Source organism: Mustelus asterias, chromosome 3, assembly GCF_964213995.1.
Source record: "Mustelus asterias chromosome 3, sMusAst1.hap1.1, whole genome shotgun sequence".
NCBI classification, from domain to species: Eukaryota; Metazoa; Chordata; class Chondrichthyes; order Carcharhiniformes; family Triakidae; genus Mustelus; species Mustelus asterias.
This window is the reverse complement of record NC_135803.1, coordinates 84,254,536-84,267,950: the sequence shown is the minus strand read 5'-3', so window position 1 is coordinate 84,267,950 and position 13,415 is coordinate 84,254,536. Positions and strand designations below refer to the sequence as shown.

The 13,415-nt window shown below is 45.6% G+C and overlaps 1 protein-coding gene across 5 annotated transcripts in view; it reads right to left on the bottom strand.

Annotated features, from left to right (window-relative positions):
- Window positions 1-13,415, bottom strand: part of ryk (receptor like tyrosine kinase) — a 434,764-nt gene that overhangs the window by 279,471 nt on the left and 141,878 nt on the right. For all 5 annotated transcript variants that reach the window (XR_013497447.1, XR_013497448.1, XR_013497449.1 and 2 more), the window contains exon 6: window positions 4,533-4,677. Coding sequence is in view for 2 of the 5 variants with exons in the window: in XM_078209276.1 (XP_078065402.1) it covers window positions 4,533-4,677 (145 nt within the window). In the remaining 3 variants the exon portion in view is untranslated. The remainder of the gene's footprint in view (window positions 1-4,532; window positions 4,678-13,415) is intronic.

Sequence of the window (13,415 nt, the reverse complement as noted above, 5' to 3'; positions counted from 1 at the left end):
CTCATAGAAAGAAGTTTAACAACACCAGATTAAAGTCCAACAGGTTTATTTGGTAGCAAAAGCCACAAGCTTTCGGAGCCTTAAGCTCCTTCTTCAGGTGAGTGGGAATTCTGTTCACAAACAGGGCATATAAAGACACAAACTATATATGGGTGGCACGGTAGCACGGTGGTTAGCACTGCTGCTTCATAGCTCCAGGGACCTGGGTTCGATTCCCGGCTAGGGTCACTGTCTGTGTGGAGTTTGCACATTCTCTTCGTGTCTGCGTGGGTTTGCTCCGGTTTCCTCCCACAATCCAAAGATGTGCGGGTTAGGTTGATTGACCATGGTAAAATTGTCCTTTAGTGTCCTGAGATGCGTAGGTTAGAGGGATTAGCGGATAAATATGTAGAGATAAGCGGCACGGTAGCACAGTGGTTAGCACTGCTGCTTCACAGCTCCAGGGTCCCGGGTTCGATTCCCGGCTCGGGTCACTGTCTGTGTGGAGTTTGCACATTCTCCTCGTGTCTGCGTGGGTTTCCTCCGGGTGCTCCGGTTTCCTCCCACAGTCCAAAGATGTGCGGGTTAGGTTGATTGGCCAGGTTAAAAATTGCCCCTTAGAGTCCTGGGATGCGTAGGTTAGAGGGATTAGAGGTAAATATGTGGGGGTAGGGCCTGGGTGGGATTGTGGTCGGTGCAGACTCGATGGGCCGAATGGCCTCCTTCTGCACTGTAGGGTTTCTATGATTCTATGATAAGGAGGTAGGGCCTGGGTGGGATTGTGGTCGGTGCAGACTCGATGGGCCAAATGGCCTCTTTCTGCACTGTAGGGGTTCTATGAAATTCTATGAAAGCTTGTGGCTTTTGCTACCAAATAAACCTGTTGGACTTTAACCTGGTGTTGTTAAACTTCTTACTGTGTTTGCCCCAGTCCAACGCCGGCATTTCCACATCATATCTCATAACTCTTACTATCTCATAGAAGACAGAGGGTGGTGGTGGATGGAAAATTTTCAGACTGGAGACCAGTTACCAGCGGTGTACCACAAGGATCAGTGCTGGGTCCTCTGCTATTTGTGATTTTTATCAATGACTTGGAGGAGGGGGCTGAAGGGTGGGTCAGTAAATTTGCTTATGACACCAAGATTGGTGGAGTAGTGGATGAGGTGGAGGGCTGTTGTTGGCTGCAAAGAGACATTGATAGGATGCAGAGCTGGGCCGAAAAATGGCAGATGGAGTTTAACACTGATAAGTGCGAGGTGATTCATTTTGGTAGGACAAATTTGAATGCGGATTACAGGGTTAACGGCAGGGTTCTGAGGAACGTGGAGGAACAGAGAGATCTTGGGGTTCATATCCACAGATCTCTGAAGGTTGCCACTCAAGTGGATAGAGCCGTGAAGAAGGTTTATTAACAGGGGGTTTGAGTTTAAGAGCCGTGGGGTTATGCTGCAACTGTACAGAACATTTGGAAGATTGTGTGCAGTTCTGGTCACCTCACTATAAGAAGGATGTGGAAGCATTGGAGAGAGTGCAGAGGAGATTTACCGGATGCTGCCTGGTTTGGAGGGTAGGTCTTATGAAGAAAGGTTGAGGGAGCTGGGGCTTTTCTCTTTGGAGCGGAGGAGGATGAGGGGCGACTTAATAGAGGTTTATAAGATAAGGGGGATAGATAGAGTGGACGTTCAGAGACTATTTCCTCAGGTGAATGTAGCTGTTTTAGGGGGCATAACTATAAGGTTCATGGTGGGAGACATAGGAGGGATGTCCGAGGTAGGTTCTTTACTCAGAGAGTGGTTGGGGTGTGGAATGGACTGCCTGCTGTGATAGTGGAGTCGGACACTTTAGGAACTTTCAAGCGATTATTGGATAGGCACATGGAGCACACCAAAATGATAGAGAGTGGGATAAGCTTGATAGAACAAAGAACAAAGACCAGTACAGCACAGGAAACAGGCCCTTCGGCCCTCCAAGCCTGTGCCGCTCCTTGGTCCAACTAGACCAATCGTTTGTATCCCTCCATTCCCAGGCTGCTCATGTGACTATCCAGGTAAGTCTTAAACGATGTCAATGTGCCTGCCTCCACCACCCTCCTTGGCAGCGCATTCCAGGCCCCCACCACCCTCTGTGTAAAAAACGTCCCTCTGATATCTGAGTTATACTTCGCCCCTCTCAGCTTGAGCCCGTGACCCCTCGTGATCGTCACCTCCGACCTGGGAAAAAGCTTCCCACCGTTCACCCTATCTATCCCCTTCATAATCTTGTACACCTCTATTAGATCTCCCCTCATTCTCCGTCTTTCCAGGGAGAACAACCCCAGTTTACCCAATCTCTCCTCATAGCTAAGACCCTCCATACCAGGCAACATCCTGATAAACCTTCTCTGCACTCTCTCCAAAGCCTCCACGTCCTTCTGATAGTGCGGCGACCAGAACTGGACGCAGTACTCCAAATGTGGCCTAACCAGCGTTCTATACAGCTGCATCATCAGACTCCAGCTTTTATACTCTATACCCCGTCCTATAAAGGCAAGCATACCATATGCCTTCTTCACCACTTTCTCCACCTGTGTTGCCACCTTCAAGGATTTGTGGACTTGCACACCTAGGTCCCTCTGTGTTTCTATACTCCTGATGACTCTGCCATTTGTTGTATAACTCCTCCCTACATTATTTCTTCCAAAATGCATCACTTCGCATTTATCCGGATTAAACTCCATCTGCCACCTCTCCGCCCAATTTTCCAGCCTATCTATATCCTGCTGTATTGCCCGACAATGCTCTTCGCTATCCGCAAGTCCAGCCATCTTCGTGTAATCAGCAAGTTTGCGGATGACACCAGTTACACCTTCTTCCAAATCATTTATATATATCACAAATAGCAGAGGTCCCAGTACACAGCCCTGCGGAACACCACTGGTCACAGATCTCCAGCCGGAAAAAGACCCTTCGACCACTACCCTCTGTCTCCTATGGCCAAGCCAGTTCTCCATCCATCTAGCCACTTCTCCTTGTATCCCATGAGCCTTAACCTTCTTAACCAACCTGCCATGTGGGACTTTGTCAAATGCCTTACTGAAATCCATATAGACGACATCCACGGCCCTTCCTTCATCAACCGTTTTTGTCACTTCCTCAAAAAACTCCACCATATTTGTAAGGCACGACCTCCCTCTTACAAAACCATGCTGTCTGTCACTAATGAGATTGTTCCGTTCTAAATGCACATACATCCTGTCTCTAAGAATCCTCTCCAACAACTTCCCTACCACGGACGTCAAGCTCACCGGCCTATAATTTCCTGGGTTATCCCTGCTACCCTTCTTAAATAACGGGACCACATTCGCTATCCTCCAATCTTGGTTTCGGACAAAGCTTGGCACAACATCGAGGGCCGAAGGGCCTGTAATCATAGAAATCATAGAAACCCTACAGCACAGAAAGAGGCCATTCGGCCCATCGAGTCTGCACCGACCACAATCCCACCCAGTGCCTACTCCCATATATTTTACCCACTAATCCCTTTAACCTACGCATTCCAAGACACTAAGGGCAATTTTAGCATGGCCAATCAACCTAACCCGCACATCTTTGGACTGTGGGAGGAAACCGGAGCACCCGGAGGAAACCCACGCAAACACGAGGAGAATGTGCAAACTCCACACAGACAGTGACCCAAGCCGGGAATCGAACCCAGGTCTCTGGAGCTGTGAAGCAGCAGTGCTAACCACTGTGCTACCGTACCGCCAATAGTACTGTGCTGTACTGTTCTATGTTCTAGAAATAGGTTTGAAATCAGAGGTACTTTAAACAGAAATCACTCTCCTAATTTTCGTTTCACTAAGATCAAGAGATAAAGTTTAGGAGTTAATAAGGGATCTTGCAAATCTTCCCTCAGAGCGTTTTGGTGAATTGTTCACCAATTACTTATAAATGTCAAATTGGGGCACAACAGAAAGAATTACTTTAAAATTATATTTAAGGCTATAATCTAATTTAAATGTCGTGTGCAGACTATACCTATTACTTTATTTGACAGTAAAGACGATAACGTTCGCTTCTTTTTGAAAGAAATGGAGAGAGGGTCTTTTAAATTTGAATGACAATGCACCAAATACTCTAATTAAAATTATATTCTTCAAGTAGATTATTCGCAAACATTGCAGCCGAGTAATTGCAGCAGAACATCTGGTTAATATGGGTCTAACTGTGACTGGAAAATTAGATTTGTCAATAGTTATTTATGTTATTGAAGACACTAATAAAATCCACAATTTTAGGAAAGTCACACTCAGTTAACCTACACTGCGATTAAAGGGACAATGAACAAGCAACAGAAAAAAAATAAAGTAATGAGAAGCCTACTTAAAATGACATCAAATCCCAGAGAGAGCAAAAACAGTGCTGTTTGGAAATACAAATCCATTAACGAGACCATTAAGTACATTATGAATGAGATTTGTCTCCCAAATTAAATCCTATTTACATTTAAAAATGGAAATATTCCTTGTAATCCATGCCTTGAGATCGTGGATTAAACTAAAAGCCACTCACCTATCATCAAGTTCCACTCTTTTCATGCTGTGCAGGTGCAGAACAGCCAGTATTATCGCCACCAAGAATATGACAGCACAACAAACTCCAACGCTAATGTAGAACACACGGGTGGAGGTAGTGGGTACTGTGTGTACAGCATCAACTGTTAGGAAGTCAAGCACAAAGATGGAATTTGAAACTGCTACCATTTATAGAAACAGAGCACCAACATAGATTTGTAGGGGAAGATTAATTACCACAACATGATGCAGGATCTGGAAAGTGTAGATTGGGGGGAGGCTGTTTAAGGGTAAATCAACATCCGACATGTGGGAGTCTTTCAAATGTCAGTTGTTTGGAATTCAGCAATGGCATGGACCTGTGAGGATGAAGGATAAGTGTGGCAAGTATCGGGAACACTGTATAACGAGGGATATTATGAACCTTGTCAAAAGGTTCTCCTCGTGTCTGCGTGGGTTTCCTCCGGGTGCTCCGGTTTCCTCCCACAGTCCAAAGATGTGCGGGTTAGGTTGATTGGCCATGCTAAAATTGCCCTTAGTGTCCTGAGATGCGTAGGTTAGAAGGATTAGTGGGTAAAATATGTAGGGGTATGGGGATAGGGCCTGGGTGGGATTGTGGTCGGTGCAGACTCGATGGGCCGAATGGCCTCTTTCTGTGCTGTAGGGTTTCTATGATTCTATGAAAAAGGAAAAGGAAGCATTTGTACGGTCTAAAAGGCTTAAGGCTGATGAAGCCCTTGAAGAATATAAAGAACGTCAGAAGGAACTCAAGGAAGGAGTTAGGAGGGCTAAAAGGGGTCATGAAAAGTCCTTGGCAAACAGGATTAAGGAAAATCCTAAGGCATTTTATACGTATGTAAAGAGCAAGAGGGTAGCCAGCGAAAGGGTTGGTCCACTCAAGGATAACGGAGGGAATCTATGCATTGAACCAGAGGAAATGGGCGAGATACTAAATTAATACTTTGTCTCAGTATTCACCAAAGAGAGGGACTGGGTGGAAATTGCTGGGGCCTCTGACAGAAATCTTTGTATCCTCATTGGTGACAGGTGAAGTTCCAGAAGACAGGAGGATAGCCAATGTTGTTCCACTGTTTAAGAAGGGCAGCAGGGATAATCCAGGAAATTATAGGCCGGTGAGCCTTACGTCAGTGGCAGGGAAAATATTGGAAAAGATTCTAAGGGACAGGATTTACTCACATTTGGAACAAATGGACTTATTAGTGATAGACAACATGGTTTTGTGAAGGGGAGGTCGTGCCTCACTAACTTGATCGTGTTTTTCGAGGAAGTGACGAAGATGATAGATGAGGGAAGGCAGCAGATGTTGTATACATGGACTTCAGTAAAGCCTTGACAAGGAACCCCATGGTCGACTGGTACGAAAGGTGAAGTCACACAGAATCAGCGGAGAGTTGGCAAGATGGATACAGAACTGGCTTGGTCATAGAAGTCATGATGTGGAGATGCCGGCGTTGGACTGGGGTGAAATCATAGAAACCCTACAGTGCAGAAGGAGGCCATTCGGCCCATCGAGTCTGCACCGACCACAATCCCACCCAGGCCCTACCCCCACATATTTACCCGCTAATCCCTCCAACCTATGCATCCCTGGACTCTAAGGGGCAATTTTTTTTTTTAACCTGGCCAATCAACCTAACCCGCACATCTTTGGACTGTGGGAGGAAACCGGAGCACCCGGAGGAAACCCACGCAGACACGAGGAGAATGTGCAAACTCCACACAGACAGTGACCCGAGCCGGGAATCGAACCCAGGACCCTGGAGCTGTGAAGCAGCAGTGCTAACCACTGTGCTACCGTGCCGCCGTTGAAAAATCAACTTGATTTTGTCTGTTTGCACTGTTTGAGAGCACATTTCCACTCCATCTGACGAAGGAGCAGTGCTCCGAAAGCTTATGGAATTTGCTGCCAAATAAACCTGTTGGACTTTAACCTGGTGTTTTGAGACTTCTTACCGTTGGTCATAGAAGCCAGAGGGTAGCAGTAGAGGGGTGCTTTTCTGAATGGAAGGCTGTGACTAGCAGTGTTCCACAGGGATCAGTTCGAGGACCTTTGTTGTTCATAGTATATATAAATGATTTGAAGGAAAATGTAACTGGTCTGATTAGTAAGTTCGCAGACGACACAAAAATTGGTGGAGTTGCGGACAGTGAAGAGGATTGTCAGAGGATACAACAAGATATAGACCGGGGGTTGGAGACTTGAGCAGGGAAATGGCAGATGGAGTTTAATTCGGACAAATCTGAGTTAATGCATTTTGGAAGGTCCAATGCATGTAGGAATTACACAGTAAATGGTAGAACCCTTAGGAGTATTGACAGGCAGAGAGATCTGGGTGTACATGTCCGCTGATCACAAAGTGGCAACGCAGGTGGATAAGGTAGTCAAGAAGGCATCCAGCATGCTTGCCTTCCATCGGTTGGGGCATTGAATATAAAACTTTGCAGGCCACGCTGCAGCTGTACTTAATTAGGCCTCATTTAGAATATTACAATTCTGGTTGCCACACTACCAGAAGGATGTGGATGCTTTGAAGAGGGTACAGAAGAGGTTTACCAGGATGTTGCCCGGTCTGGAGCGTATTAGCTATGAGGAGAGGGTGAATAAAGAACAAAGAAAATTACAGCACAGTAACAGGCTCTTCGGCCCTCCAAGCCTGCACAAACCATGCTGCCTGACTGAACTAAAACCCCTACCCTTCCGGGGACCTCATCCCTCCATTCCCATCCTATTCGTGTATTTGGCCAGGTGCGCCTTAAAAGTCACAGGTTGGATAAACTCGGCTTGTTCTCACTGGAATGACGGAGGTTGATGGGAGACCGGATAGAGGTTTACATGATTATGAATGACATGGACAGTGCGGATAGTCACATGCTCTTTGTTGGGTAGAAAAGTCAAGTACCAGGGGACATAGGTTTAAGGTGCATGGGGAAAAGTTTAGAGGAGATGTACGAGGTAAGTTTTCTTTACACCGAGGGTAGTGAATGTCTGGAACGCATTGCCCGGGAAGGTAGTAGGTGCCGTAGCGGCATTTAAGAGGCAACGAGATGAATACATGAATAGGATGGGAATGGAAGGATACAGACTCCGTAAGTGCATACGGTTTTAGTTTAGGCAGGCATCATGATCGGCACAAGCTTGGAGAGCTGAAGGGTCTGTTCCTGTGCTGTACTTTTCTTTGTTCCTTGTAATGGCTAAGTCTATCTAACCAACTTAACTGACTTGTTCAAAGAATTAACTGAAGTAGACAGAGGAATATCCATGGATGTTGTTTATTTGGACATCCAGAAAACATTGCAAAAGGTTCCACATCAGAGGTTGTTAACTAACATTGATGTTCATGGAATAAAATGCCAATTATTGATCAAGTTAGGACATTGGTTATGCTGTAGAAGACAGAGCAAAGATAAAGTGAATGTATAGAATTGGAAGGAAGTGACTAGTGGTGTGCCATAAGGACCTATGCTGCAGCCACAAATGTATATTTAAAGGTGTAATTATTATAAGAGATAATCATATTCCCAAATTTGACAATGACAAGGAGATTAGGAAACAGTAATAGTATAGACAGGGTTTTAACATTACAGATACATCAATATTTTTGTTCACCCACTTAACCTATGGCAGATGGTCTTCTACACAGTAAGAGTTTTAACAACACCAGGTTAAAGTCCAACAGGCTTATTTGGTAGCAAATGCCATTAGCTTTCGGAGCACTGCTCCGAAAGCAGATATCCACTCCATCTGATGAAGCAGCAGCGCTCTGAAAGCTAATGGCATTAGAACATAGAACATTACAGCGCAGTACAGGCCCTTCGGCCCTCGATGTTGCGCCGACCAGTGAAACCAATCTAAAGCCCCTCTAATCTACACTATTCCAATATCATCCATATGTTTATCCAATAACCACTTGAACGCTCTCAACGTTGACGAGTCCACTACTGCTGCAGGCAGGGCATTCCATGCTCTTACTACTCTCTGAGTAAAGAACCTACCTCGAACATCTGTCCTATATCTCTCACCCCTCAATTTAAAGCTATGTCCCCTCGTGTTAGCCATCACCATCCGAGGAAAAAGGCTCTCACTATCCACCCTATCTAATCCTCTGATCATCTTATAAGCCTCTATTAAGTCACTTCTTAACCTTCTTCTCTCTAATGAAAACAACCTCAAGTCCCTCAGCCTTTCCTCATACGATCTTCCCACCATACCAGGCAACATCCTGGTAAATCTCCTCTGCACCCTTTCCAATGCTTCCACATCTTTCCTATAATGCGGCGACCAGAACTGTACGCAATACTCCAAATGCGGCCGCACCAGAGTTTTGTACAGTTGCAGCATGATCTCATGGCTCCGAAACTCAATCCCTCTACCAATAAAAGCTAACACACCGTATGCCTTCTTAACAACCCTATCAACCTGGGTGCCAACTTTCAGGGATCTATGCACATGGACACCCAGATCCCTCTGTTCATCCACACTACCAAGCATCTTACCATTAGCCCAGTACTCTGTATTCCTGTTACTCCTTCCAAAGTGAATCACCTCACACTTTTCCGCATTAAACTCCATTTGCTACCTCTCAGCCCAGCTCTGCAGCTTATCTATGTCCCTCTGTAACCTGCCACTTCCCTCCGCACTGTCTACAACTCCACCAACTTTAATGTCATCCGCAAATTTAGTAATCCATCCTTCTACGCCCTCATGCAGATCATTTATAAAAATGACAAACAGCAGTGGCCCCAAAACAGATCCTTGGGGTACACCACTAGTAACTGAACTCCAGGATGAATATTTCCCATCAACTACCACCCTCTGTTTTCTTACAGCTAGCCAATTCCTGATCCAAACCACTAAATCACCCTCAATCCCATGTGTCCGTATTTTCTGCAAAAGCTTACCATGGGGAACCTTATCAAACGCTTTGCTGAAATCCATATACACCACATCAGCCGCTTTACCCTCATCCACCTCTTTGGTCACCTTCTCAAAGAACTCAATAAGGTTTGTGGGGCATGACCTACCCTTCACAAAACCGTGCTGACTATCCCTAATCAAATTATTCCTTTCTAGGTGATTACAAATCCTATCTCTTATAATCCTTTCCAATACTTTGCCCACAACAGAAGTAAGGCTCACCGGTCTATAATTACCAGGGGTCTTCCTACTCCCCTTCTTGAACAAGGGGACAACATTTGCTATCCTCCAGTCTTCTGGCACTGTTCCTGTAGACAATGATGACCCAAAGATCAAAGCCAAAGGCTCTGCAATCTCCTCTCTAGCCTCCCAGAGAATCCTCGGATAAATCCCATCTGGCCCAGGGGACTTATCTATTTTTACACTTTCCAGAATTGCTAACACCTCCTCCTTATGAACATCAATCCCATCCAGTCCAACAGCCTGCATCTCAGTACTCCCCTCGACAACACTGTCCCTCTCCAGTGTGAATACCGACGAAAAATATTCATTTAGTGCCTCTCCTATCTCTTCAGACCCCACGCACAACTTCCCACTACTGTCCTTGACTGGCCCTAATCATTCATTTACTCCTGACATACCTATAGAAAGCTTTAGGGTTTTCCTTGATCCTACCTGCCAAAGACTTCTCATGTCCCCTCTTGGCTCTTCTTAACTCTTTCTTTAGGTCCTTCCTGGCTAACTTGTAACTCTCAAGCGCCCTAACTGAGCCTTCACGTCTCATCTTAACATAAGACTCCTTCCTCTTCACAAGAGATTCAACCACTTTAGTAAACCACAGTTCCCTCACACGACTGCTTCCTCCCTGCCTGACAGGTACATATTTATCGAGGACGCGTAGTAGCTGTTCCTTGAACAAGTTCCACATTACAATTGTGCCCATCCCCTGCAGTTTCCTTCCCCAACCTATGCCACCTAAATCTCGCCTAATCGCATCATAATTTCCTTTCCCCCAGCTATAACTCTTGCCCTTCGGTATATACCTATCCCTTTCCATCGCTAAGGTAAACGTAATCGAATTGTGGTCACTATCACCAAAGTGCTCACCTACCTCCAAATCTAACACCTGGCCTGGTTCATTACCCAGCACCAAATCCAATGTGGCCTCGCCGCTTGTTGGTCTATCTACATACTGTGTCAGGAAGCCTTCCTGCACACATTGGACAAAAACTGACCCCTCTAAAGTACTCGAACTATAGCTTTTCCAGTTAATATTTGTAAAGTCCCCCATAACAACTACCCTGTTACTTTCGCTTCTATCCAGAATCATCTTTGCAATCCTTTCCTCTACATCTCTGGAACTTTTCGGAGGTCAGGGTGACCTCTCCTTTCCTGTTTCTAACCTCAGCCCAACTACCTCAGTAGACGAGTACTCATCAAATGTCCTTTCTGCCACCGTAATACTGTCCTTGACTAACAATGCCACACCTCCCCCTCTTTTACCACTTTCCCTGCACTTACTGAAACATCTAAACCCTGGAACCTGCAACAACCATTCCTGTCCCTGCTCTATCCATGTCTCCGAGATGGCCACAACATCGAAATCCCAGGTACCAACCCATGCTGCAAGCTCGCCCACCTTATTCCGGATGCTCCTGGCGTTGAAGTATACACACTTCAAACCACCTTCCTGCCTGCCAGTACACTCCTGCGACCCTGAAACCTCATCCATGACCTCACTACTCTCAACCTCCTGTACACCGGAGCTACAATTCAGGTACCCACCCCCCTGCTGAATTAGTTTAAACCCTCCCGAAGAGCATTAGGAAATTCCCCCCCCGCCCCCACCCCACAAGATATTGGTACCCCTCTGGTTCAGGTGGAGACCATCCTGTTTGTAGAGGTCCCACCTACCCAGAAAGAGCCCCAATTGTCCAGGTATCTGAAACCCTCCCTCCTGCACCATCCCTGCAAATCCCTGTATTTGCTACCAAATAAACCTGTTGGACTTTACCCTGGTGTTGTTAAAACTCTTACTGTGTTTACCCCAGTCCAACGCCGGCATCTCCACAGATGGTCTTCAATGCAACCAAGTATGACTTCATTCTTTTTGACCAAAAAGATTAGTTTGGTGTATTTCACTGCAAATTATCAGAAATGTTCATTCAAAAGCTGTGGACAAATGTCGAAGACGACCACATCTGAAATACCATGTGTAGAGTAATGTGTTTCAAGCTTTTACCACAGCTTGTGGTATGAAGCTGCCGATTTTCAATGACTATGAAGTAGATTTTTCCTCTTTAATTAAACAGATCCATTTCTAGTCTATGTCGAAGTCCGGATGCAAATATTGATGGTCGCAAAGGTTTATTGGTTCTTGGCTATTGACTGAACAAGCATGGCATATCAAAATGAATTCTTCCATGACTTTCAAAATTCCTGGTCACCATACTTACTGTGCAGTGCTCTGCACTAGGTAATACCCAAATTATCACAATAGGGTTGTCACAGAATGTCGTCTTGCATTGCTCTCAGGATGACTAGCCTATCATTGAAGACTAGACGGTCATCAAAATTGCCAGATGATTTTGGTTTTTATGATATTATCTTAATACGTAATTGCTTGGCACACATTCAGGCCACCTGTCTTGGCATTATCTTTCTGACCTGAATGCATCCTGCGTCCTGCAGTTATGCTTACCTGATTTCCCGGAGTTTGTGTGCAGAGGCCAGCAGAGTACTTGTTCTTGATGAAGAATATTTTTCTTTATTCTTTCATGGGATTATGGGGTTCACTAGCAAGGCCAGCATTTGGTGTCCATCCCTAAATGTCCTCGAATGGCTTGATGGGTCACTTCAGAAGTCAGTTAAGAGGCAACCACATTGCTATGAATCTGGAGTCACACGTTGGCCAGACCAAGTAGGAACAGCACATTTCCAAAAGACATTAATGAAACAGATAACCATTGCATTTTTCCACCTCAGGTATGAGTGTCAGTGACTGTCGTCTGGTCAACTGGAGCTCTCAACAGTGTTGACAACTGTCTGACTTTTCTTTGACACGGACTCTGTCTTAGAGTCATAGTGCGCAAGTCCTGGCTGGAAACACTGCATCCTTAGCAGTTACTTGGCAATTTCCTTGACGTTCAGAGTAACCAGAGATTTATGGTCCATCTCAATCCTGAATCGTAAACCCATTAAATAATCTGAAAATGTTTCACATGCCCATGTTGCTGCTAGTGCTTCCTTTCCACTTGTTGCAAAATGTTTTGCAGAATTCCTACAGTACATAAAGTGGCCATTCAGCCCATCAAGTCTGAACAACCAGATTCCCACTCAGGCCGTATTCCTGCAACCCCAGTCATTTAAGCTGCTAATCCCCCTGACATTAGGGGCAATTTATCATGGCCAATCAAACTAATCCGCACACCTTTGGACTGTGGATGGAAACCGAAGCACTCAAAGGAAGCCCACGCAGACACGAGGAGAATGTGCAAGCTCCACACAGTGACCCGAAGCCGGAATTGAACCTGGGCCCATGGCGCTGTGAGGTAGCAGTGCTAACCACTGTGCCACCATGCTGCCCCATTTCTCTTCATCTGAGTCCTAACTGGTTTACCCCTTATCCTTAGATTATGACCCCTGGTTCTCGACTCCATCGCCATTGGGAACATCCTTCCTGCATCTAACTTATCTAGTCATAGAACATAGAACAGTACAGCACAGAACAGGCCCTTCGGCCCACGATGTTGTGCCGAGCTTTATCTGAAACCAAGATCAAGCTATCCCACTCCCTATCATCCTGGTGTGCTCCATGTGCCTATCCAATAACTGCTTAAATGTTCCTAAAGTGTCTGACTCCACTATCACTGCAGGCAGTCCATTCCACACCCCAACCACTCTCTGCGTAAAGAACCTACCTTTGATATCCTTCCTGTATCTCCC